The sequence below is a fragment of the Chrysoperla carnea genome, chromosome 4, assembly GCF_905475395.1.
Source record: "Chrysoperla carnea chromosome 4, inChrCarn1.1, whole genome shotgun sequence".
Taxonomy (NCBI): Eukaryota; Metazoa; Arthropoda; class Insecta; order Neuroptera; family Chrysopidae; genus Chrysoperla; species Chrysoperla carnea.
In genome coordinates this window covers 33,374,447-33,402,281 of record NC_058340.1, presented here as the reverse complement: position 1 = coordinate 33,402,281, position 27,835 = coordinate 33,374,447, and the positions used below count along the sequence as shown (strand labels likewise).

Sequence of the window (27,835 nt, the reverse complement as noted above, 5' to 3'; positions counted from 1 at the left end):
AGGTCGGTAAAAGAAAAATAAATACTAAGTTTAAGAAAACAAGTTTATTGAAAAAAGGTGAGTGAAAGGTATGTATATTACATTATTGAATAATTATAATAAATCAAAAGTGGAGTAGTGGCTAGCGCAGTCGCCTCCTGTCAAAAGAACCTCGGTTCGCATCTCGCATAGCCTCGATTAATTTTTAATTTAATAAGTTATTATGCCGAGATAATGTTTTTTTTTTTAGATAGTTGTTATGAGAACCAAAAGCGACAAATAAGTAAGAGAGGGAGGTATATTTTATGTTATTTTAATTCCCACCCCCTGACAGATGAGTGATTTATGACATATGTAGGAAATGGGACTAACATATTTTTTTTTGTGAAATAACATGTTCTCCTATTACAAAATCTTATAAAATTTCATTTAACAAAAATAAATTTTAGCATGTACACATACAACAACAAACAAAAAAGCAAGCAAAAAACTCTTTTTTTAATATTTTGTAATAGGCGAATATGTTATGTGGGATAAAATATAATATTACATGTTCTCCTGTTAAAAAATTTCATATTTGAGTCATAACGAGCGATTTTTCAATTTTATAAATACAAATTTTAATATTTTGTAATAGGAGAATATGAGTGAGATAAACTATATGACATGTTCTCCTATTAAAAAGTTTCAAATTTTATCATTACCAAGCCATTTTTGTGCATATTTTTTAATATTATGTAACAGGAGAAAATGTTTTTAAAGAGTGATATTTATCATTTTTTAAATTCCCACCCCCTGACAGAATAGTGATTTATGATATATGAATAACTGACGTTATTTATAGCAAGAGGGCGGGGTATAAAGATAATTTAAACTATAAAAAGAATGGAAAATTTTAAATATCAGGAAAAATTTTTAAGTTTAATTTAAAAGTAAAAATGTTAACCACACCAAGATACGAACCGTCGTAACTTGGTTTTAGAAGCAGGTGCTATACCCACTCAACCACCCTGATTATGTATAATCTTATAATTAACCTAATACATTGATAATTTTGTTCTGAAAGAAAAAAAAAATACGATCGAACATAATTTTAATCATCAAACAATGAAGAACAAACGATGAACAATGGATTCAAAAAGATTTATAATTAATTAACCCGAAAAAGAATTATGTGGGGGGCCATATTACGTTATCTGCGTTAGCTATGTATAATTTTACGCTCCAGCTCCATACACTTTACTTACTGTTTCACCTGTTTTTTGGCAACACTGATTTCGCAACAACTAGAATACGGAGGATAGGGAGAGAGGTCTCTCTACCGTCCATATACTAGAAGTGTGTTGCTTGGACGATATCTTTATATACAAGAAAAAGAAACAGGAGAAGGTAGAACACAGCCGAAGTATAAATAAAATTTCCAATACAAAAAATTTGAGCGGAAAGAATTGAAAAAAAAAATGTCACATGCATTAAAAAAATCGGATTTTAATTTAATATGTCGAACCTGTTTATCACATAAATCAGAAATGCTCTCTATAAAATCATTAGAACAATTAAAAATTGTTTTAATTAAATATATTGGGTTAAAAGTGAGTAATAATTTATTTACAACCTAATTTTGGAAAAATTTCATACAAAAGTTGTTTTTTTATTCCTTGTAAATAACCTTCTTTGAATTTATTTGAATTCGAAATTTTTCTGTGTCAGACCTACGATTTTTACATATTTTCAAAATTTGGGTAAGTTTTGAGGCTATGAATTAATATTTTTATCTAGTGATAACAAATATTTTAAACAGTAAATAAGTAAAATAAACAACTTTTGTTTGCATATTGTTAAAGCAGTATTAGAAATTGAAAAAATCGATTTTATTTTTGCATATTTTTAAAGGTTAGACCCTTAAGAATATGTCCTTAATCGAATTAGAAGAAGGCCCAATGCATGGGTCTGGGATCGCCGATTAACCCAAAGAAAGAAATATTATTATTCGAGTTACTTTGCCGGAATTGTCTCTTAAATTTAAAACTTTTTTTTTTTTTGAAACTACATTTTTCGAGAGTGTTGACTTGATATCTCAAGTTCTACTCGACCAATTTCGTCTAAACCTTGGCTTTTAAAAATTTCAATTTTAAGTATTTTTTAAAAATTCGAAAAGTCCAAAAATAGGGGTAAAAAATATTAATTAATTTTTCTAGACGATAACAACATCTTTGCTAATTAAGAATTTTTCAAATTTTGAGAGAATACCTCCTTAAGTCCCATAATTTTTAATAAAATTTTAATTTAATAGCTGGAAGAAACTATGAACACCCTGCCAAATTTAATTTGTATGGATTGCAAAGAAGATTTAGAGAAATTTATACAATTTAAAGATCAATGCATTAATTCTGAAACAGTATTACTAAAAATCTTGGATACCGATGAAACTATTTATGAAGAAACAACTGCAGTTAAGGAAGAATTTGATAATTTAAGTATTTATGGAGAAAAAATTAATAAACAGGATGTAAAAGATGAATTTGATAATTCAAATAAAAACTGTTTGAATGATATTGACAATAATCGAATTTCATCACAAGAAAATATTGATAATTTTAGTGATACTGATAGTGATGAAAATTTTGATAATGAGGATATAAAGATTGGTGATCAATTATTTTTATTTGATAAAGATATTAAAAATAAACAATGTGGAAGTCCACCATTGACGGATAAGGAAAATAATGATTTAATTACGTGTAAATATTGTAATAAACGAATTCGTCATAATACGATCAAAGGTTTGTATTAAGATAGTACGAGCACCAAGGCAATTTTAGATTTAGGATTGAAATTACTTCATATTAAAAAAAAAATCAAACTTTCTATTAACCGACTTCAAACAAAAAAGGAGGAGGTTATCAATTCGACTGTATTTTTTTTTTTATATTTGTTACCTCAGAACTTTTGACTGGGTGAACCGATTTTGATGATTCTTTATCTATTTGAAAACTGGTGCTTCCTGTGTGGTCCCATTTCATTTTCTGAACAACTTCATCTATGAGAAAACCACAAAAGTCTTAAATTTGCATTAAGTATGCACGGCAAGAGGACGAATAACTCAATATCACGCCAACCGATTTCGATGATTCTTTTTTTAGTGACAAATTAATTAGAGTACTTCAGATTCACTAAAAATCACTAAATAAAAAAAAACTTTTAACAAAAAGAAAAGCGACTTCAAAAGAAAAACTTTTCCAAAACAAATTAATATGCACTAAAAAGTAAAAAAATAATTTATAATATAATGTAGTTATAATTATTGTTATTTTTGGAGTCGGTGTCAGCCAAGGAAACAACCCTGACAGACCAGTTTGCTACATTAGCTTTGCTGATACCGACTCCAAAAATAACAATAATTATAACTACAATATATTATAAATTATTTTTTTACTTTTTAGTGCATACTAATTTGTTTTGGAAAAGTTTTTCTTTTGAAGTCGGTTTTCTTTTTGTTAAAAGTTTTTTATAAAATTGCCTTGGTGCTCGTTCTTCTTTAACATAAATCCGATATCATTTGACCTGTCAATTTTCTATTTAATAGGTCATATGCGTCGACACATCCAACCAAAAAAACACAAATGCGATCAATGTTCAAAAGCGTATCGAGAACCCAACGAACTAGCCAAACATTGTATACGTGTCCATAACCATAAGGAAACCGTTCAGTGTAAAGTCTGCAACGAAGTATTCTCAATACAAGCTCAATTAGATTTTCATATGAAACGTCATTTTAAAAAGAAAAGCGTATGTGATACATGTGGAAAAGAATTCTTTAATATTGCAAAATTAAAACGGCATAAACAATCGCATGAAACTCGTGAAAAAACCATATTTTGCTTATTGTGTGATCGTATGTTTGCACGCCACAGTACGTTAATGATTCACAACAAAAAATATCATTCGGGTAAACCGTTAATGAAGAAAATTTGTAATATTTGTGGGAAATCGGTGCTAAATATTAAAACACATACTTTACAAAAACACTCGACAGAACGTCCTTTTAAGTGTACACTTTGTTCAAAATCTTACGTAATTAAATCTCAATTATACAATCATATTAAAAGTCAACATGATAATGATGTGGGAGGCGATGATAAAAAATTCACTGTATTATGTAGTACCTGCGGAAAATGTTGTAGATCAAATGCGGATTTAAAGGTTCATATGATCTCACATACAAATGAGCAATTATTTCAATGTCATATTTGTGAGAAGAAATATAAATCGGCGCAAGGTTTAAAATGTCATATTAATAAGCATAATAATTTACGACCGTATTCTTGTACTCACTGCCCAAAAGCATTTTATACGAGTCAAATATTAAAGAACCATTTAAGGACGCATACAGGAGAAAGGCCCTACGAATGTCAATTATGTGGACGGGCATTTTCACAAAGTTGTGCGTTGAAAACGCATATGAAAATTCATGGCGCATAAAAAATTTGAATTGATCGATTTTGCGAGGTCTTTATGTAAATTATTTATGCCCATGTAGAGCCATAAATAGATTTCAAGCATTTTCGGAAGAACGTGCTAATATGTTTATTATAAAATAGTCAGCTTCTGTTTTAAATATTGTTTTTAAAACAATATTTACTTTCAATAGATTGTCAGTCAGCTGTTGACAGAAAAAATAATTTTTTACAGACTGCCAATGATAGATAGGCAATGCAAATAAAATCCATAAAAAATGTTTTGAGGAATTAATTTTCAGTAAACTGGAAATCGTTTTAGTACGTTCATTTGGTCCTAAATGCGTGTAATTCGAGATTACGCAATCCCAGGAGGTGTGCATAACTTTAGGGAGCCAAATAACCGCGAAACGTTTGCTCTTTTTTCAGTTTCTTGATTGCAGCACAAAAACGGTACGTCAGACCGAAAATGTCATTCCATTTAATAATAAAGAGGATCAAATTCTGTGTATATTAAACATCTCGTAATCAAAGATTAAAAATCGGGAAAATTTCTCATTTAAGTGGAAAGATTTAATTAAAAATGTTTTTCATACTTTTCTGGAAATTAATTCTTCGGAAATTTTTTGTTTCATTGGCTTAAGAAGACATGTACAGGCTGTGCATATACAGCTCCCGTTGTATTCCATCTAGTACCGAGTATTCAAACGTTACTCGCGAATTCGTTACTCGTTACTCAAATTTTTTATTCATTATATTACACTTACAATATAAAGGAAGATGTGAGATGTTTATTGTTTGTATATGTTTGTGTTTGATTAGTTGTCGTTTGTGTCTTTGTTTAAAATAAAATGCGTTTTTATTTCACATTATGCGATTATGAGAAAAAAGACTGATATTTTTATTTCATGCTGTTTAATGTTTATTAGTGTCCGACCGAAGCTTCGGCTTCGGCCACCTTCGGTCAAACATTCGGCTTCGGCCTGAATTCAGGCCGAAGCCGAAGCTTTGGCCGAAGGTTCTTAGCAAACGTCGGAATTGAACGAATTGTTCTAAATTTTATTATTTTGAAATAAATTTCAAGGTAATTTTTTTAATCATCTTTAGATTGACTTCTAGATCAACTTCTCAAGATCATAACCTCTAAATCAACTTTAATATTCAAGTTTTAAAATAATGTTTTTAAACCTTCGGCTTCGGCCGAAGGATTTGGTGATAGCCGATTAATCGGCTTCGACCTTCGGTCGGACACTAATGTTTATGTAATTTTGTTTTATCATTAGAATCAAGACTGAAGAATATTTAATTTATTTAGAAGAATGTTCAATTTATTAATAATATCTATTTATGTTAATTTTATTACCTATCAATTTTAATAGGTAATTTTTGATAACTATTAGTTTCTTTTTAATTAGATAATAAATGTCAAAAGTAACGAGTAACGTAACGATACGATAGTAACGGGTACTGATTATTTTAGTAACGAATACATACGGGTACTCAATCTTCTCGATACTTTTACAGCACTAGTTTATATACAGCCACGAGCAACAGTGTGACATTTTGCAACACGAGCAACATCCTGTTTTTACTTCCAGTTATTGTAAAAAATTGATTAATTTTTTTCTGTCACAAGCTGACAATCAATCTATAAGAACTTTTTTAATTTTGGGCGCACTAAAATGTTGCCGGTCTAGGCTCACGGGCCGACGAAGCCTACATCCGCCTCTGGAGTTAGCCATTTACTCGCGATACTACATCTCAAAAAAAAATTGACAGCTTTAATTAATGGAATAGAACTACTGAATAAAGACATGACTTTTGTACTTAAAAATTAGTCTTAAGCCAAATAAATGATATTTTTGTATACGCAATTTTATTTATTATATAATTTTTCGATTTTAATTTAAAAAGAGAAATAAATAAAAAATATATTTACTAAATTTGTTATAACCTATGAATCTTTTATCTACCTTACCTTTGAGTAAACTTTGGCTTATTTTTAACTCCCGAAACAAAAAGAGGGAGGTTGTTTGACCGCTATGTACCTGTCTGTAGCACCGTAGCTCTTATAAAGATGGACCGATTTGAATGTGGTTTTTTTTTAGATTTGATGATCACTTGTTTTGAAGATGATCAAAAGTATAATTACTCAAAAGCAAGATCATGAGATTGAGAATATTTTTTATTTTTTTCCCTGATCGATACTAAAGTTCGATCACCACCCTGATATTCCAAAGTCCAAACTCCCTCGTGATGGAACACAGTACACATAAATATTGTATAGATTACTAGGAAAGTGGGAAAAAAATGGCATAATTTATAACATTACCTTAATTATGACATATTTATTTTTTGTTTCTGAGAAGTATATTTTACAAAACAAAATAATTTACTTACACTAAAACGTAATATTTAACTTTTCTTTACTTTTGCGTTAGCTGCTAGTACAGAGCCTGGTGAAGGATAGGGTCGCATTTGATACAATGGACCAGAGGCTGTCGTATCTACACCAGTTTTAGCGTCTGCATGATTTTCCAATCCAGACGACCATGTGCCTCTTGGCGTATCTGAATATGCAGCAGGATCCATTGGATCTAATATATCTACTCGTTTTTGGCCCCTATTCATTGGGTACATAAACTTCTTAGACTTTCTACGATGGTCTTCTTCCTCTTCTTCTTCTTCATCTTCGGACGACAAATCTGACTCTGAATTTGACTCAATTTCTGTTTCTACCATTTTTTCTAGGGAAAGTTGTTTAGCTTCTCGTATCCTAGCAGCACTAGGTGATATTTTTGCTTTGGGATGATTCGGTGGATACCATGAGACTTCATCTGTTTCTAAATTCCAAAAATAATAGCGTCCACACCCACGATCAAATACTTCCTTCCATCCTTCGGGTAATGGATATTGTTTGAGTAATTTAAATTTACGTCGTAAATATTTTGGATCTGGTCGTAAAACGCCAATTTTCCATAGTGTAACACAAAAAGTTGTACATTCATGATAAACATTGTACTTATTTGGGCAGCCTTCATGTCCTCGATTTGCTAACAGTAGATCGTCTTCAGTTTGTTTGCTTGTAATAAGACAAATTTTCTTCTTTTTTTGAGCGGGAGCATCGTAGTTTTCTGCGATTACTTCTTCTTCAGGTTGATCTTGTTGAGTATCCTTTTTAGGTAAGATACCACGTTTGGATAAACGTGCGGCTAGAGCAGCGGGTAACGGCATTTTTTAAAACAATTTCGTTAAAACAATTTAACTAAAACTAAACGTCATTTTCAATAACTTCGATTAAGAATTTGTTTTCAATCGTTTAACATAACCTCTTTCTTTTTCTATATGTTATTTTTGTCTTCACGTATTTTTATTATGGCGTGTTCAAAGCTGTCCGTATATGCGATAGACTTGAAAGGAAGTATCAAACGGGTGGTTGAAGCAAAGTGCAGCCTTGATACTGTAGTCAGTAATTGGGATTTTAAACCAATTTTTTCTTTTGACAAAAAGGAAAATCATAAATAAATTTTATAACAAAACTGTTTTTATTATTTAATTTTTCATGATAATTTTAAAATTACAGGCAGTTTTAAAAGAACTTTTCATAAGAGAAACGAAAACACCCGACAATAAAAATGTTCTTAAAACATCGTTGTGACGTAATAAAGTTAATTGAATAGTATACACTATATAAAATTATTAATTAACATTATGACGTTACACAATCTTTTACGAAAATTTTGTTTGCCGGGCGTTTATGTTTCTCTTTTGAAAAGTTTTTTAAAAGTGCCTGTAACTTTAAAATTATCATGAAAAAATTGAAACAGTTATGTTATAAAACTTATATATGATATTTCCATTTTCGTCAAAAAAAAGGAAAAAAATTTTTCAAAATCCCCGTTGCAAGCGTCTGACATATTTATGGGACTTTTATGAATTGTGTTAAAAGCGCCCAAGACGATCAAAAGCAAACAAAATTGATGAAATATGTAAAAGTTTTGTATAAATAACATTAACTTTCGGGTGACAAAGCCAAGCATTTTAAATAATTTGAATGATCTCTGGACAGATAGCACACCCCTGTATACTTTTTTTAAAGAGAAAGATAAATTATCTTTATAGAAAGACATTCTCTAGCTCTCTATCTTTCAATTTGTATATCAAGCACTCGCCTCTGCGTTAAACGCACTTAATATTACGTATTGCGTAATTCTAATAGCATGTAACCTCAATTTTAGGTTTCGAAAACATTTGAAGTTGGTTATGTTTCGATGATATGAATCCAAAAATTATTTAATTTATTTAAGTAAGTAATTTAGAGTTTTTATTTATAATGAAATTGTTTTAATAATTTGTATTATGTTTATTAGAAAACGAATGAAAACTTTTTAAAATGGCTTTGAGATTATGGTCTCGTCAACTGGCAAATAATTTTCTAATAAAAACACAATGCACCCGTAATATTTCATCCACAAAACCTGAAGATACGATTGTTATAACTGATGACGCTTCAACAATCGTTTGTTGGCATCCAAAACCTAGTGTTCCATACGAATTAACGAAACCAATTACGTTGGAGCCAATTAAAGACAATAACTCAATATTAAAACATAGTTGGGATGATGAATTAAAACAAATGTTTAAGAAAAAGAATGCGGATGCAGCTCGGCAAGAATTAATGGCATTAACATATACAACAAAACATCGATGGTTTCCAAGAAGTCGTGACAGGCGGGCTAAGAAAACACTTATGGATCGCGAATATCTTTAATTTGTTTTTTTGTTATAATTTGTAGTTTTTAAAATAAATGTTTGTTCAATGATAAATGTTTTTGATTTTATTGTAATTTCGTGAACATATAGAAGGAGTCAGCTGCTAAAATACTGTTGAATTTATGAAATTTTTAGGCCAAAGTTTTCTAATTTTCACTCTTTAAGACCAAAAATCCCGGTGTTGCCCTCCCTTGGATAAATACCGGGTGCGCCATGAGCTCTATTTCTTAAAAATCGTAACTTATTTTTTTGTCCAATAATCAAATAAACTCGGATTCTACATTTTCTGGGTCAAAATTAGAAAATGATTTTTATTCAAATCGAAAACAAACAAATTTTCCCGACTTTATTGCAATTCTTTTAACTTTTTGTTTCGTAATTAGATAAAATTTGGTACATGGAAAATTTTGGAGTTTATGAGATATCGCTTAAAATTCTGTATGAAATAACGAGTAAAAAAGCTATAAAATATAATAATATCACAGAAAAATACGTACTTTAAGACCTTTTTGAATAAAATGCCCATCCTGAGAAATTTAAGTTTTCCTCCTATTGGCAGAAAACATAGTAGGTGGATGGGACAGCTAAATCGACCATAAATGGTTCACATGTACCTATAGTCAATGTCAAATTGAAATTATTGAAAAATAACAAAACTATACTTAAATTAACATAACTATACTTGAGTTATTTTACCGAGACAGATGTGAGGCTAACATTTAAAAAAACACGATACGTTTTTAAATTACACAGTTTAATTTAAGTCGTTCGATCTTTGAATTCTGATTTAAAATAACTTATATTTATCAAAAATATAAATTCGAATAAATTAAATTGTACTATTAGGCTGGAAAACACACTTTAAATTTTAAAAAGTTGACCTCGGTAAAATAACTCAGAAGTGTACTTATTTAAATTTGTTACAGAATAATATTAAAATTTCAATGTAATCCATATTTACAAACCATAAACTTATATGTCCATCCATAAAATTGTTGAATTATATTAATAAAGTAGTTTATAGTCACCATGGAAACAGCCTGAAATAAAACTCATGCACGATGCCAATATGAATTGTTGTGTATCAAATCGCTGAGTATAATACTAAAGAACAACCATATTCATGTGATGTGAGTCATCAAAATTACACTAACATCACATGAATATGGTCACTCTCCAATACAAATTCCATGATCTTCAGGTAAGTTACTTTCGAAAATGATGTCAAGTAGAGCTTAGTTTAGGAAGTATATAGTTTTAAGATGTATTCATTGTAAATAAACTTATTTTCATTTACGAACTAAAATTGCTTTGTAAAGTGATGCTTCGAATGGTCATTTTTCAAGAATCGGCACACTAAGGTACCTCTGTGTCACAAAAAACGTACATTTTAGTATATATGGATATTTAATGTTAGTCCGTGTGATTTTTGAGACACAGAGTGTACATAAAATCAGAAATAAAATATTATGTATCTAGATCCTTTGCTTTTGCGAGCCAAAAAAGAGTAGGCCTACTGTAAACTTGTTGTTTAACTGTTTTAAGAGAGCCACTTTACGTTATCTTTTTATTTCTGCAATATTTCATTTTAAAATAACTTTCCAAAAAACATATCGACATAAATTTACTATTTTTGCTTATTTACCATTACAAAAATTTAGTTTGAAATTAAGAAAAAACGTTATTTAACGATGAAATATTGTAGAAATAAATAAATAATTTGGTCCACGTCTATGGTTTTTAGTGACAAATTTTTGAGGACAAAAAAACCTATATATGCGAGATTCTATGTGTACATATTGTCTCAAGTATACACGCGGCTTTCGCTTCAATTTTATATCTAAGAATATGTATGTAATATATACAGAACTTAAGAATTTATTAGTTATACAATTTACGAAATTTTAAGTGGGATGATACCTTAACTAGGTTGATGTGCGTGATTTAGAATTTGACGGACAAATAGAGAGACTTCAGACAGACGCGACTTTCGACTTTCTTTAATACTATGTGTTAATATTGCTCTAATAATCAAAATAAATTTCCCAAAAGCAAAACAAAATTTTAACAATTTCAAAATACTCTTTTTAATATAAAAATATGTACAAGTTATAAATATATTTAATTTAATTACATGCAAAAAAGAATATAAAATGCCATCGAAAAACAACAGACTGCCACATATGGAGATTTTCTTTCACCTATTCTGGCACATTTCCAAAAAATTCCAAGAGCCCTATAATATAAAAATGTAAATTTTACAATAATTTTTGCCAATTTTGGATTTAAATTCTTATGAATATTTGACGTCATAAATATAAATAATATCATTACTTCAATTTTAATCAGATTTTAATTTTGAGGTTAGAAAATGATTAAATTGCTTACCCTTTTTTATTACGGTCCATTATGCTAGGAAATAAACCTCTTAAATATGCACATGTACAAATTAACAATAAAAATACTGATAAAAGCCCTTGTAAATTAAATATTGCTGACTGTAATAAATAGAAAAAAAGGTAAATTATTCCATATCTGCAAAACTAGTATTAAATATATTTATTAAGATCAAAACTGTACCATTATTGATTATATTATTTCTATAATAAACAAAAATCACGTAGGGTTTGATTTTAATTCAAAATTTTTCAAACACCAGATTAAATTTTTGACATTACAACACTACTGATTACAGTTTACAACATGTCAAATTTTTAAAAGTGTATTTTTAAAATTTATTAACAAATACCAAACTAATAAAAATTTATTTATGAATTATACCGCGTTTCCCAAATTATTGAAATTAATAAGTGCCTCTCAAAAAATGTTTTTTGAGCCCTAGTTACTTGAAGATATTATTGATATTCAACGAAATTGACTTATTATACCACGTATAATGTTAATATTTATTACCCTTTATAAGTTAAAGGTAGTTTCAGCGTGGTATGGAATAGTCTAGGTGGTAGGGAATGTAGACATTTTATTATTTGCTTATATTAACAAATTATGATATTTGTAATGTAATAATCTTTTAACAAACTCAAACTGACTACACATATATTATTGGCCTAAAAATGGGTAGTCATATTTTGCATTTATATGTTCGTATTTTAAATGATTTAATATTAAAATGTACATGTCGATAGGTACGAAAACAGTTGTGATTTTATTTTTATTTATATTTATATGATAATTATGTTGTAATCGAAAAGCGAATGCATTATTAAATGATTTCAGTTTTATTAAATGCTTACAAAATTTACATGAATGTATTACATTTTGCCTATACTGTTAGAGAATTGATAAACTTTCATTTTTATAACAATTGTTGGAAAGTTTATTTTCTTAATATTTAATTAGAACTTTTAAGCATTTATCGAAAAAAATGGCTTCATTCTACAACGACCTTAATAAGTTTATAGCAATAGCTATAAAACTATCCAGAAAAATCATTATTTTGCACCCTTAATTTTTAAACAGCATGCAAATTTTTGAAACGATATATAATTAGTTCTTTGATAAAAAAACTTCATAAATATTTGATGATTATTTTCAGAAACTCAACTTTTTAAATTTAGTAAATGCACTGACATGTTTGAGCTATGGTTTAATTTGATTCCATTTTTTATTTTAAAATTGTGCATACTTCGCGCGCCTCTACAATTATCCTTTTATGAGCTACTGGATATAATATCCTTAATAGTATGGTTATAACACTGCCCGGTGCTTGTGAATATTGAATATTCATTAAAAATTTCACAGCCATGATTATTGGCGTGTAAAATACAAATAATTTACAATTAGTTAGGTAACCATTAGAACATCGAAAGTATAAAAAAATTTTATAGAAAAAAATGTTAAAATAAAAAGACATGAAGAAAGTTTTAAAATTTGTGAAAGGAAAAAAAAGCTCAAATAATATTCACAACTCAACTTCATCAGAAGTGATAAATTCTGATAAGAGTGTTGATGAAATTGATAATGAAAAATTATCAGAGAAACCAACATGCTCACAATCCTCATTATCGGATCAATCGAGTACGAACGATAACACTAAAGCAAATATTTGCTTCAACAACGAACAAATTGTAGAACAATTAAATAATTTAAGCGAGCACATCGAAAAATCATTACAAGAAGATGATGATGTCAGTGTGTTATCAGTTGATAAACAAGATTCATCACTCACTTCGACCAGTCCACAATCAGGGGTGATTCCACCCCCATGTAAACCGTTACGTAGCCTAGAATATCTTCATACTACGGAGAATTCCACTCAAAAAGATTTCCAAGATGTGAAATCTAATTTAGTTGTTCTCGGTACAGTGCGAACTAGACATATTAGTTTCACTGAAACACCTGGAGCTACAACTGCATTGTCGAATAATCGTTTAAGTTATCATAACGATACAGAAATTGATAAAGACGGTGATAAAACATCGATAAATAATTGGAGTAGCGAAAAAAATCTTCCAATAAGTTTATCACGAACAGCGTATCATGTAAAAGCATCACCTTTGAAAAATCCAAATCAACATTTCAAACGATATTCTTTAGACTATAACTTCAAAACAAAGTTCCCATTATCGAAACCAGATGCGTTACCAATTACCGAAGATTGCTTACAAACGGAATTCGAACAATTAGAATCATACGATGATGCTTTAAAGCATTTAGAAAAATGTGATTTAGAACAGATACACCATAAATCGAGATCATTGCCACGAACGATCGATACAACAAATTTTGATGCGGAATTTAAAAGTAATTCAATGTCATTACCCCGTTCTTTAACGATGAACGACGAGAGTTTTGCATCGATTTGTGATTGTCCGTTAAGTAAATCGTTTTGTGATCACGATCATTTTGGTATATTATTTATAAAGAAACCATTATTTAAACATTTTAAAAATTTATTCGATTATAAGAAAAATTTAAAGCGTGGAAAAAAATTGGTGAAGTCTTTTTCGTTTTCAAAATCTGAAGACAGTGGATCATCCGAAAGGAATAATAGGTAAGCAAATTTTTATAATTTATTCTAATTTTAATTGATTTAACATGAATCATGATCTTCATTCTTTATGGACTAAGAGCCAGCGCCTGCCAGACACACATTAAAGTATAAAAGCTGAATTTTTTTTTGCGTATTCTCACTGGTGTAGGGACCAATCTTTGGGGGCTACAAACCTTGACTAACGGTTCCTTCGGTAGGTAGCAGGTAATCAGGGGCGCAGTACCCGAGCTCTCTCACGTTAAAGTATAAAAGCTGAAATTCACACAGAGTGTTCAAATGACCATTTTAAGTCAATATTGAAAAAGACAGATCAATCCGAAGGGGTTAACACTCCCCCAGACGTAGTAGAAGGTCAAATGCAAAAATACACAATTATCTACATTTTCTTCCATGATTATGAACTTATTTCACTGCAAGAGTTATTTTATTATTTAAATATGTTCAGTATCACGTACTGAATGTATAAGCACAAAATCCTTACAAAAATAAGCGGGGGAAGTGCCTCCATTTTAAGGAAAACCGTTTTAGGCTATATCTCCATAACCGTGCGCTTTAGACCAAAAATGGTAATAACTTTTATTGTAGATAATTAAATTACCTACTTTTTTGTAAACTAATTTTTTTTGTATCACTAACCGTTTATGGCTTATACAACTATGACGATTTACTTATTGAATATTTGACCGATATGTCTTCTAATGTTAGTTGGATGGATTGATATGTCTTTTTCAATATTGACTTAAAATGGTCATTTGAACATTCTGTGTGAATTTCAGCTTTTATACTTTAACGTGAGCGAGCTCGGGTACTGCGCCCCTGATTACCTGCTACCTACCGAAGGAACCGTTAGTCAAGGTTTGTAGCCCCCAAAGATTGGTCCCTACACCAGTGAGAATGCGCAAAAAAAATTTCAGCTTTTATACTTTAATGTGTGTCTGGCAGGCGCTGGCTCTTACTCTATTATTAAAAATAAGAATATACAAGTGAAAACAAACAATTGACTTAGTTAATTGTTGAAATACTATGTATAGGCAGTGTTGATTACTCTGTCATATTACACATAATCATCTCTCACGGGTAAACAGTGATGTTTACGAAAAAATATTTCAAACAAAAGTTGTTTAATTTTTAATAAGGGACATTTTATACATTTCTATCTCTAACGGTTTACAAGATGGGTCCTACGGATCCAAGACTTAATTGACCTATGTTGCTCATTTGCGAACTCGATCTCACTTTTTACGTCCACAGCACGCTATAAAATTTTCAGCTTGATATTTCCTTTCGTTTTTGAGTAATCGTGATGACAGACGGACAGACAGACGACAGACAGATAACCGGAAATGGACTAATTAGGTGATTTTATGAACACCTATACCAAAATTTTGTTCATAGCATCAATATTTTTAAGCGTTACAAACTTGGGACTAAACTTAATATTCCTTGGTATATTTCATATACATGGTATAATAAAGGATACATTTTTTAGAAGGGATAATATGGACTTTTCTTGAGCAAAGAGAAAATTTGAATGTAACCCAAACTATAACACTTTAATGTAACCCAAACTAATCATCTTTTTTTATGATTTTATTATACCTACTATTATCGCAATTGAATTAAAAATAAATGACATTTTTAAAACGTTTATTGATTATTAAAAATAGTATTTCTCATATTTATAGCATGTCCACTAGCCATTCCACAATTTTTTATATAAACTCTATATCTAGGTTTGCCAACCTTTTTACCAAAATCTTGTATTTTCAATAAGTTTTTATAGCCCTGAATCATTTTACCAATTACAACACGGTTGCCATCAAAAGCACGATATTCTTCGAATGTTATAGAAAATTGTATGTTATTCGTTCCACTTTCTGTTGGTACCAACGAAAGTACTCCTAAAATAAGAAAGTTAACGAAATCATAACTTCACTTTGTTAATATTAAAAATAAAAAATTTTTCTGTAAACTTAATAAATTCGGCATAAATCGTATGCAATGACATAATTTTAGGGAAAAATTAATAATGGCAATCTATTTTCTACATTATTTCTGTTCTTTCTATAATACGTATGGAGGTTAGAAGCGAAAATAAACATACCTGGTCTTGAGTGTTGTAAAGCAAAATTCTCCTGTGGAAAAGAATCCCTAAATATTGAGTTAACTTTTTTTATATTTCGCGGATGATCACCAATTTCACAATACTCTTGTGGTATAATCTTATAAAAACTCGTTTCGATGAAAGTTTTTCTCTCTATATTATCAATTTTATGTAAAAATTTGTCCACTGATTTCGGTACTACATCACGATATAATTCAAATACAATTTTTCCTAATGGTAAATAATCTTGAACACTGAACTCCATAAATACTCTAAAATTTTTTGAAAATTATTCCTTTGTATTAAGTACAAAGGTTAAATTTTTAGGGTTCCTAGGATTCCTTCTCAAAATGAGAAATATCTTCTGCCTGAGAATAAAAGACTCTGTATGTCGTCCTTCACGACCATGAGCGTGATTAGAATGAAAGTATTGTGGAGGATCACTAAGACATCGGACACAATTTTCTCCAGTTTTTGATTGTTAGGTGCATGTGACCGTTGCGTACCACACCCCCTATCAAATGTTTTATATACCTTGGGCGTAGGGCTGCATCTCTTACAGAGTAACTTATTGGTATGACACTAATCGAGGGCTTTTCACTTAACACTGCATCTAAACTTTTGTTAACCTCGATGCTAAATGGAAATCTGGCTTGTTTAGTCATACGTTCATAATTATTTTTCCATTGTTTATTTAATAGTTTTGTATTGTAATTACTTGTCTAAAATTGAAACAAAATATGAAATTATTCGAGGAAAAGGTCTTGAAAATACGGAAATTTATATATTTTAAACAAGTTAAAACACAACTTGTTACATTCGAGTTTCAGCTGAGATACAGAAAATTCGGGAAAAAAATTTGAAGCTAATTTTACCTTTGCCATTATTCGTTTGTAAACTTTAAGATTGTCCACTTGTATTTGTTTCAGTTTTTGTTCATATGCTGGCCAGCGTGTTGTGTGTAAATTTGCACGCGGATTAAAGCAAACGGTTAATCCCTATGAGAAAAGTATTATGAGAAAAAAAAACATCACATTGCTAAAAACTAGCAGTTCTATTATATTAAAAAAGAATTAAAAAACGACAGTAAATTATAAGATATTTTTGCTTAATCTTAAGATTTTGATAAAAAATTAACACGAGGCACCCCAAATTTAACTCAATCCAGTTCAACTTAGCTGACTTTAGCTAATAAGAGTTAATTTAGTATTGGTTGCGACTGAAAGGAATTTTTATCATCCTTTCATAGTTAAAATCTCCCAATTCCACAATTAAATAAAGTGATGAATACATGCCACTATGTTTATTGTTTTGTTTTCTACTTACATGTAATCTGTTGATTGTATTAATTTTTATCATTAATTTTTTATTTTCATCACTGATTTTTTTTAAAGCATAATAATCATTATTTAATTTATCCAATCTTAATAAACGTGCTTTTGGCATGTGCGGTGGTTTACAATCAATTTTTGGTTTTGCTGTAAAAATCTATAATGTTTTCTTTTAGAATTATTATTGCTAAATTTTTTACCAATTGGAATTGAGGAATAATTTTGAAACATTTTGTGGATATCTTTCGACTAAAGAGATGGTAGTTAGGTCGATAACTTCCAATCAAAAGATTGATCGACACTGCACCCCGGTCAATCAGCTGGGCTTTTTCGTTACTTCCACCATTTGTCATTTCTACACGTAGTGATTTTTTTAATCTAATATGTCAAAGTAACTGGAAAAACTAGCTTCCTACATGCTCTTGCTAATCTCTGTTACCCATACATGAATAATGAATAACCTAGCATTTGTTTTATCACATGCCTTTCGTCGATACCAACGATAATGATTTAAAACCCGTGATTTAGAAAAGACCAAGAGAAGCGATACAACAAACTGAAATTTCGAATAAGTTTCTGAAATCGAAGGCTTCCTGGGGACGATGTTAAAGAAAATAAGAGAAAAATGTTTAAAGGAGTCGAAAATGTATCGGGAGGCTGGTTATACCTTTAATTATATTATGAACTAAAATTATTCTTACCTTATATCTATGTTCGTTAAATAATTTTAAATCCTTCAGAAGAACAACTTTTTTCACTTGACCCGGTAAATATCTTGGTATTTTAGACGGTACAAATCGTTTTTTCCATTCTGGTTGTCTATATTCAATCTTATAATTATCTTTTTGATAACTAGCTGCATTAGACCGCATTCTTGCTTTGTCCCTCGTAATTTTAATAATTAATTTTTGACAAAATATTAAAATATTAAGATAATTTTGAAAGACCGTATAAAATTTTGTTTAGCCCAAAAAATAATTAAATGTTTACATAATAAATTATTCATTTGTTTTTCGGAAAAATTTTTAAGGATTTTGAAAATTTTTAATTTCAACAATGATTGAAATAATTGTCTGAAAATTTTCTATAAATTCATTGTTAAATATCTGAAATTTACACAATTAAATGTGTTATTATGAATAGGTTTCAATCGGATGATGTGAAAAAAGATCCTGAATTCATTAAGACAACGAAAGATTTTAAAATGTCACCTGATACACAGAATATTGGACTTTCGAAGGTAAGTGATAATTGATAATTTAAAATGATTTTATGTACGACCCGGTACAATCCAACGATGAACTCTTGTAAGAATTACCAAATATAATAATACTAAAAGTAAAATTTAACGATTTAATTTAAATTTAAACTCTTTTTTCGTATGTATACTGCGAAGCCCGTGGCTCTTTTAGAAACGTTTAACATAATCAATAAAACATTAAAATAATATTTCAGGTACATGATTACATGTCGGCAAATATTCATAAGACTTCAGCGAAATTTTGCTGTGCCACCCGGATGAAGGAACAAGAATTAGAAAAAGAAGTAATCCGATGGAAGAAGCAGTTCAGTAGATATACTTCAATGTTCAGCTTTAGTTAGTTAATCTCATGCTTCATCATTTTAATCACATGAGCGTAACTACATAGAGATGAACAAATTTTCATGAGGGTTTAAGCTTGATGGCTCAACGAGATTAAAACTCCATGGTTGCGGATTCCCACTCTTAACTAAAGTGGGGAGATTGGAATTTATACCCTCAGGCAACCGTATGACATCAGTTTGAACTAACAACGCTGCTTCATTCTTTGTTTCTTTTCCCAGAATATGTAGAGATTAAATCGTAATATTTACGACTGCCGATCGAATTTAATCGTGTTCACTTGAATCCCTGTTTGGTTACGCTCGTGTTCACTCATCTCATTAGCGATGTTTTTGTAATTAATTTCATAGCTAGAACAAAATTTGGATTTAATATTTTTTATTTCCCATTTTTATTCAATAATTTATGTTATTTCATCCCTAAAAAACTTTAGAGAATGGGTTCAAATTTGCTATGTTAAGCTCACAAATTGTATGCAATTTTAATGTTATATGTTGTTAAAAAGTGCATCACATTTCATTTAAACGGTAAATTTGAGAAACTTAAAGAGCTTTTTAAGACATAATTTTAACAGTGTTAGCAATCATGAAGATATGGCCTTTAGTTTCAAAAATGAGCTTATCTGCCCTGTAAACATATTTGCAATAAGCTTAGAACAAACATTTATTCGCGGTGGCCATAACTGCCCTTAATTTCAATTAGAAAAAAAAAATTTAACGTTTAAATGAAGCTCACAGAATGCAGTCTGCTGAGTAAATCACTAAATAATTGAATTTAACAGGTATAATGATGTTTTGAAGAAAATAGAAAGTATTGATGCTGATGCCAAAGCCATGGAAAATATATTACATTCAAATTCATCCCACTCGAGTAAAACAATTAACGATAATAATAGCATGGATGAATTATCACAATCTCCAAATAACGTTGATGTGTCAGAAGTAGTTAATATTTTACAAAATCAATACGATAAAGTCGAAAATGTATTACTAAAACAAAATGAGAAACTTGAAACAATTGTACATAAACTAAATGCTGAGTTAGAAACAACAAAACAGAAAGAATTTGAATTAGAACGTCAATTACAAACGAAACAAAAATCTACATCCATGGTAGAAATAACAATTAGTGGTACCGATTCTAATAAAGCTTCTGTGACATTACTTGCTGAAGAAAATGAAGAGATCCAAGAAGCGTTGAAAGTACTTAAACAACACTTAGAAACTCATGATACAAAATTAGATGTATTCTCAATTCAAATCGGTAGTGGACAAAGTATTTACGAACGTCTTGCAAATTTAGAAAAGGAGAACAAAGCTCTAAAATTAGAAAATGTCACAAAAGATGTTAAAATAAATTCTACACAAACTGATCCACTTCCTGATGACACAAGAGAATTAATAAACGTATTAAATATTCTAGAAAAACAAATTGAAACATATGAAAAAACTATTAAGAGTCAACAAAATGAAATTTTTACACAAAAAACAATCGTGCAAAATTTAACAGATTCCTTAAAAAGTGTTACAGATGATAAAGCTTCGTTAACAAATTATGTTACTGAGCTTAAAACTGATTTAGAATCATTGAAAAAGCTTGTGAATGATCAAAGAGTTGTTATTAATAATTATAGTAAAGAAATTGATCGTTTAAAGGATTCTTTACAAAACCTAGAAACAAACACGACTTCGAATGATGTCACGAAAGAACTGCAAATAAAAAGTGAACAAATTAAAAAGTTACAAAATCAAATCGATCAACAAAAAGAATTTTATTTAACTGAATTAAAAACAATTAAAGAATTAAATAAAGAATTAGAAATACAAATGATTGATTTATTATTTAATCGAAATACGCTCGAAACCGAATTAAATTCGTTAAAACATAAATATCAATGTTTAGAAGATGAGCGTAACGAAGAACAAGGAATATTTGAAATGTCGAATATTTTACGTAAAATGCAATCAAAAAATAACGATTTAAAGATGGCGATTTTTAAAATGAAAAGTTCTTTTGATTATGATCAAAATCCATCATCCGATATTGTTTTAAAATCCAAAAAAACATCACAATCATTGCCAAATATACCTAAAGAATTACCAAATACAAATTACAAGAGTATTTTATCCATAAAAAATCATGCTACGGATGAGCGTAAATCTTGCAAATCTCGTAGTAACTCAATGCCAAATGTTATTTATCAAACAAATGATAAAGCTGCGTTATCACTGCCACCTGTCGATGATAATAAAGTAAATGTAATCACAAAACGTTCGAAATCTGATTTAATTTTATATGATAATAATTTATTTGCTCGAAATCTCGTTGGATACGTTTATAGAAATATTATGGATCCGTATAATAAATGTTGTTGCTTTAATAATACGAAACGATTAAGTAAATCGATTGATTTTATCGATGATGGTATACAAAAATATACTAACGATTGGAATTATAATATTAAAGTGATTGAAAAATTATGTACAGAAGTATCAGATATTAAAGAAGAAATAACAAAAACGAATCAATCGATTGATTTGTTAAGAGATGTTAATCAATTTCAAGAAATGTTGTATAATTTTCAGAAAAAATTACAACAATTACAAGATCATATTAATTATGAAAATAAGCGTCATTTTAGTGTGGAATGGCAATTAAAAGTACTGGAAAAGAATATTGCTATTGGACAACAAAGAACAACGAAAAGTATTGAACAATTATCGAATAATACGTAAGTAATATTTTTATTATTTGTAAGTTGGTCGAGTTATTATTTTAAGCTGATGCTTTCGGGAACATTGATCTTTGCTAAGGTTTAAAATAATAATAAATAATTTTTGTCCAATTCAAAACTTTTACACTTCTCTCCTGTGTGTCTTTTACTATTTGTTAGTTTTTTACGTCTTTTCTTAATGTTTCCCGTTTTAACATGATTCCAAAAGTAAACGTATTACCATAAATTTCAATCCTCTCTAGTGTATTTTAAATTTTCTTCGCTTATTTTACCAATTTTATATTTTACAGAAATGATGCAGAAGTAAAAGCAAATGAAAATAAATTACGACTACAATTTGTAGAAACCCGCAAAAAATTAGAAACTGAATTAAAAAATGTTCAAACTAAATTGAATGGTAATTATTACTACCATGATATAAACAAATTATAACTTTCATAAGGTATGCTCGTGCTACTGGCAAATTTTTGTATCGATCTGCGATTTCTAAAACTATGCCATCATATTGTCATCTTAGAATCAAGTTTGTTTACATTGGGAATGTAAATCATTGTTAATAATATATATTATAACTCCAAGAAACTATAGGTGGCCTTTAATGGCGGTTGAAGATGGTTTAAACATTTATCTCCATGATATAAACAAAAAAGAACTATACAATTTAAATCAATAGAGATCAGCTCAGTATTTAAGAGTCGCGAATTCACCCAATACAATACTTTGATTGACTCATTATTTTCATGACGTAATTTGGCGTAACATGCACAATAGCACACCTTATTGTTCTTTACATCATGATTCACTTATTAAAAAGTTTGGCAGAAATGCTTTTAGGATTTTAATTACGATGTTTGAGAGATTGATGTATTTTCGAATCATCCTAAAACCACTTTTCGCTCAAGCGTTGGCCGTATGAATCTAATAATCGATATCGAACACCCAGCCTACGATTATAACCAAGTCCTGGCCGGTATCCAATTAATAGTTTCATTCATATGCCACGTAGGAAAGTAAATATTAAAAAATCACTCGTGATTAAAAATTTTTGATTAAAAGGTCAGTTTTCTGTGACCAAAATGGGGTGGTTATAAGGATGGAAAATAATGGATCCGGAGACTTGAACGTTTCGTATTTCTTATGCCCTTTTTTCTAAAAACTTACTAGGTGTTCGATTCCGATTAACTTTATAAGCCAATGCAAGGGACTATATTTAGTAATTATTTTTATTTACAATTGAATTTTTTTGTTATAGAAACATATAAATGTCGTAACAATTCATTATTAATAAAATGTCGAGAATTGATAACGCATAAATCAAATCCATCACGTCACCGTCCAATAAGTCAAGAAAAATTTCAATTTTGTTCCCATTGTACCGGAATTATATTCAAGAACAAGTATTTCAAGACATCGTTAGTGATTGATGATTATATTATTTCACATATGTTGTGTTCATTTCAGAGATCAGCATACAAAATTTTCACATCAGGAAAAGAAATTATGTACTTGTGGTGAAGAAACAAAATCGTCTTCAATTGCCTTGCATTATCGTTTACAATTGAATTCAACAATTGAAAAAAATCGTACAACTAGCGGTAATTATTTATATTAATTTAGAATTTGTACGGTAATATAACAAAATCCCGTCGATGGTAAATTCTGATCGAAGCAAGACTTCTTGGGTTGGTGTAAATTGACATCGCCTTAAGTAATGTCTCCTAATGACAAGTTCTATTAAATAGTGGAAACTTCTCTCGAGGTCATGGCAAAATATAACGCCCGGAGTGAAAGTTTCAACATCCTTCAAGAATACAAGCAGGATCGTCTGAAATTCCGAATTCGTGGAAATTGTAAAAATATCTATCTTCCTGTTCCTTAGTTAATTTTAACCAATTAAATTTGATGTAAATGTCAGTAGGCACAACTTTGCCTGTCGCGAAATATCAATGATTAAGGTATGCTTATCATAACCTCTCTGTGATTTGAAACACCACCGACCATTTTTATACGTGAATCACAGACTCTGACTTGAGAAACTTTTAAGATGAAAAATCTCATGTCAACGAGTTTCCCTATATTCCTTCTCATGTCATCATGATCCTTTCCCTTTATTCAGTCTGATAATATTTTCTTCTGATTGTTTCCGATTAAGTTAGCAAACCCCTTTCTCGGTTTGATATCATATCAATAGTCGAAGCTCATCCTAATGCTTGAGATTTCAAGACGGATACATAAAAGAGACAATCTTTGGAAGGCTTCGAGAACAGCTCCGATTTTGACGATTCAAAAATCAAATTGTGTACCTACTTGCTGTTTTCAACTCTGTGTTAATCAGTAAAGGTATTAGTTAGTATTCAGGTTCTATTTACACAAATTAATTTTATAAATACATTTACTACAAACTGAATTATTTTTTGAAATTTTGTTTCAGATACAATGTATTTAATTTATCGCAATACTTCAACCTCGTCAAATAAAACGACTCAAAGTCAATATTGATCTTAAGTAGAAATAAAAAAGTATATAATAAATGTGTTAAGTCAAATTTATATTATTCATTTTGATTTTTACTTTTACTTATTTTTCAATTTAATTGTGTAATATTTTGTTAAATGTACTACTTTGTATTTTTGTAATTTATTGTATTTTGAAAAAAAAAAAATTAAAAAAAATTTAATGGTGTTGATTTTCATAAATAATTGTAATGAAAAATATATTGTCGGCTAAATAAAAATTCGAAATGAAGTATGTTGGATTAAATTTTCGTTGTTTCATTATTCTTCCTTTTAAAAATAATGAGTAAGTTTCCCAGTTCTTTTAAAAATATATTATGGTTAATAAAATGAATATTATTTCATATTTTGAGCCTTTAATTAGGAATATAATTGTAAATTGATTTTTGTTGAACTTTTTTTAAATTCGCGTGAAACTACTTAACTTAGGTTAGAGTGGCTATCCTGAGATGGAACACGTTTAGACCACAGGATCCGTTGTGATATCGAAAAAAGGTTGGTCCATACCCGGGCAATACTCCATTAACCATTTGGAGTGGTTTAAGAGCAGCATAGGGAGGTGAAAGATGACATATCGTTTTTTCCTCCTCCCCACTGTAACAGTTTCTGCAATAATCATGATACACTGTCAGAACCAGGTGTTCATCGTGCGTGCCGGCAAGCCAGTAAATATTATTAAGGAAACTACTCGAAAATAATATTTTTAAACTTAATTCATAAATAACAAAATATATATTTTTTTAAATAATTTTTAACATACTTTAAAAAACAATTACAATAAAATCTCGTTAAGTTAGTTTGTATTTCTAAATATTCCGACATTTCGGAATCTTTGGTAATATATGTGTTTCGAGTCGATCGGTATTCTCTGATGGTTTCGATTTCCCAATGTAATTTATCATAATTTTTTAATAAGTCATACTGAAAAATCAAATTCAAGAGAAATCGTCCCTTGTAGGGAGTTTTCGGTAGAAACTACACAATTTCTGGAGTCTCTCGATCAAACCTGGAGACGTGGAAATCCGACTCAGTAAGTCTATTACAACTTAACGAGTTTTTATTGTAATTTATATCGATGGTTCATTTTTAAATGTCGGTACAGTTTCAATATGTGGGAAATAATTACATGAAATTGTAGTACTTAATTTATTCTGTAATTGTCGTGTATTATATCGTAGCATGTTCAATGATGTAATTGTCTCTTGTAATGTTAACTCTGACTTTAGAATTTCTTTCGAGGATGTTGTTAATTCTTTTTGGATACCATCGATTAAACGATCTGTCATTGTACAGATTTTTGAACGTAATGTTACATTCTTTTCTAAAAAAAAAATGCAAAAAGAAAATAATGTTAATCCAAAGAATTTTCAAATTGATCTAAAATGAACGTTTTGAGTCGAATTCAATATTACGTTTATAATTTAAATTAAAGAGCATTTCTGTGAGATTTTGTTAAAATATATCACCTTCAGGACCCACAATAAAAAAAAAACATTTAGGTAGATTAATAATATTTTTATAAATTTAACTAAATATATGTATTTGGAGTCCTGGAGGGGATATATTTTAGTTTTTGAGTTATCGTGTTGATAGGCGAACAACTCGAAATGGACTAATTGAATGAACACCTGTACCAAAAGTTTGTTCGTAGCATCAATATTTTTATGCTTTACAAACTTGGGACTAAACTTAGTATACCTTGATATATTTCATATACAGTCAAACCTGGATAAGCGAGAGTAAAAGGGAGCACAATCTCATTCTCGCTTATAGAGGTTACTCACTAACCCGAGTTTCTCGCTAATGCAGGTATATGGGTAGCGTTTCTCTCTTATAGAGATACGCAGCAATAACACATCACAGCAAGTACGAATGTAGTAAATATGTAATATGATAAAATTATGTGCATAATATGTTCGACTGTCGCTTATATATATAGATAAGTAGCAGTCAAACTTACGGAGGTCCATGAGAGGCAAAAGACTCTCTTAAAGAGGTTTCTGTTTTTTGCTAATAGAAGTTTTGGGAGCTTAAAATGACAAGTCCTGGCTATAAATTATACAGGTTTGACTGTACATGGTATACCAAGAACTATTCCCTAATCCAAATGCAACATTTACAGTGAAAATGAGAGCCTAAATCCTGCAATTTTACTAAAACTATTTGGAAACGAGCAGATTTTTAACGAAAGCAAATAAATATAACACTAAATAAAAAAGTCCTAAATGAAAATCAAAATGTTCATTTTGCGACACTATGTACAAATTAAAATTACTTAATAAATCCAAATTCTCTCGTACAACTTCTGATTGTACTTGCAAATCTTTTTTAATACTTGGTTCTTCAGTGGTAATTTTTGTTGGTTGAATTTCAGTTGATTTTTTTTCTGGTTCAATCTAAATTTCAAAAGAAACAAAGCATATTACAACATTATTAATCATATTCTGTATCGAAATTTTCTAGCCATTGAAATTTTTTTAAGAAAAAGTTAAAATAAGATTTCTAAGGATCTAACTATTGCATTATTTTAAAGAACAGTCAGTTACTTCAAAGCCGTCTCCTAAAAATTAAAACAAAGCTTTTAATGTCGTTATTTCAAAATGAACTATGATTACTTTCACCTAAAACCTAGTTGATAAATAAAATTACGCAGATTTTAACACAGTAATAAAACACAGAAATGTGTTTTAGTTTAAAAAGTTTATTCAATTCGTCCCTCGGTGTTAGAATTCTCCGGTGGCCTTAGAATTCTCCGATAATTAGCTGTACCACCGAATTATGATCTCGATTACATATTAAAAATTAAATAAATAATACCCTTCATGTTTATTAAAATAACACTGGGTATCAAAAAATGAAATGGGCATACCTTTTTGGTGGATTTATTTTCTTTAAATTCACTATCACTATCTGATTCGGACGCTTCACCTAAAATTATTCTCGAATTTTTATTTTTATTCGACATTCTAATATTTACAATAACAAAACAATAACAAAAAACAATTGAGTTTAGGTTATGGCTGAAAAGCGGATGTGTTTTGTTTTGACTTTTTGTTGCTTGATGATTTTGATAAGATGCAACCCTGCAATCATGGTGGTTTGAATCTTGCATCATTTTCAAATCTTAACTATGTATTATTAAGGAGACTGTAATGTAAGGTAGCTAAAAAAATATTTTGAAACACAAAAATTTAATTTTAAATCATACAATTTTTATTTTTATTACCTTAGTTAAACTCATAGATATTTAAATACTTTTGTATAACTGAAATTTATAGTTCTTACCAAAAATATTTAAACAAGATTTGTCTTTAAAAAAGAAATTAA

General features: G+C 29.4%; 6 protein-coding genes across 6 annotated transcripts; 2 read left to right on the top strand and 4 right to left on the bottom strand.

The window, feature by feature from the left end:
* The first annotated feature begins 1,288 nt into the window (after positions 1 to 1,288).
* Positions 1,289 to 5,246, top strand: LOC123298683 (oocyte zinc finger protein XlCOF6-like). The gene is made up of 3 exons (XM_044880776.1): positions 1,289 to 1,571; positions 2,273 to 2,762; positions 3,566 to 5,246. Exons 1-3 carry the CDS (start codon positions 1,440 to 1,442, stop codon positions 4,459 to 4,461), a joined length of 1,518 nt encoding a protein of 505 aa, XP_044736711.1. The 5' UTR covers positions 1,289 to 1,439; the 3' UTR covers positions 4,462 to 5,246.
* Positions 5,247 to 6,755: 1,509 nt separating this feature from the next.
* Positions 6,756 to 7,794, bottom strand: LOC123298127 (polyglutamine-binding protein 1). The gene has a single exon (XM_044880036.1). It carries the CDS (start codon positions 7,668 to 7,670, stop codon positions 6,852 to 6,854), a length of 819 nt encoding a protein of 272 aa, XP_044735971.1. The 5' UTR covers positions 7,671 to 7,794; the 3' UTR covers positions 6,756 to 6,851.
* Positions 7,795 to 8,667: 873 nt separating this feature from the next.
* LOC123298428 (39S ribosomal protein L42, mitochondrial) lies at positions 8,668 to 9,248 on the top strand. Its single transcript, XM_044880423.1, has 2 exons — positions 8,668 to 8,742; positions 8,807 to 9,248. The coding sequence occupies exon 2, from the start codon at positions 8,830 to 8,832 to the stop codon at positions 9,205 to 9,207; it is 378 nt and encodes a 125-aa protein (XP_044736358.1). The 5' UTR covers positions 8,668 to 8,742; positions 8,807 to 8,829; the 3' UTR covers positions 9,208 to 9,248.
* A 2,069-nt stretch (positions 9,249 to 11,317) lies between these two features.
* Positions 11,318 to 11,792, bottom strand: LOC123298682 (protein kish-A). Its single transcript, XM_044880775.1, has 3 exons — positions 11,785 to 11,792; positions 11,598 to 11,711; positions 11,318 to 11,445 (listed from the first exon to the last, which is right to left on the bottom strand). Exons 1-3 carry the CDS (start codon positions 11,790 to 11,792, stop codon positions 11,340 to 11,342), a joined length of 228 nt encoding a protein of 75 aa, XP_044736710.1. The 3' UTR covers positions 11,318 to 11,339.
* Positions 11,793 to 15,870: 4,078 nt separating this feature from the next.
* On the bottom strand, positions 15,871 to 18,540 carry LOC123298681 (peptidyl-prolyl cis-trans isomerase E-like). The gene is made up of 6 exons (XM_044880774.1): positions 18,360 to 18,540; positions 17,654 to 17,815; positions 17,203 to 17,325; positions 16,862 to 17,049; positions 16,328 to 16,599; positions 15,871 to 16,124 (listed from the first exon to the last, which is right to left on the bottom strand). Exons 1-6 carry the CDS (start codon positions 18,528 to 18,530, stop codon positions 15,871 to 15,873), a joined length of 1,170 nt encoding a protein of 389 aa, XP_044736709.1. The 5' UTR covers positions 18,531 to 18,540.
* A 6,809-nt stretch (positions 18,541 to 25,349) lies between these two features.
* On the bottom strand, positions 25,350 to 27,577 carry LOC123298385. The gene is made up of 3 exons (XM_044880372.1): positions 27,378 to 27,577; positions 26,784 to 26,904; positions 25,350 to 25,829 (listed from the first exon to the last, which is right to left on the bottom strand). The coding sequence occupies exons 1-3, from the start codon at positions 27,471 to 27,473 to the stop codon at positions 25,576 to 25,578; spliced, it is 471 nt and encodes a 156-aa protein (XP_044736307.1). The 5' UTR covers positions 27,474 to 27,577; the 3' UTR covers positions 25,350 to 25,575.
* Between the last annotated feature and the right edge of the window lie 258 nt (positions 27,578 to 27,835).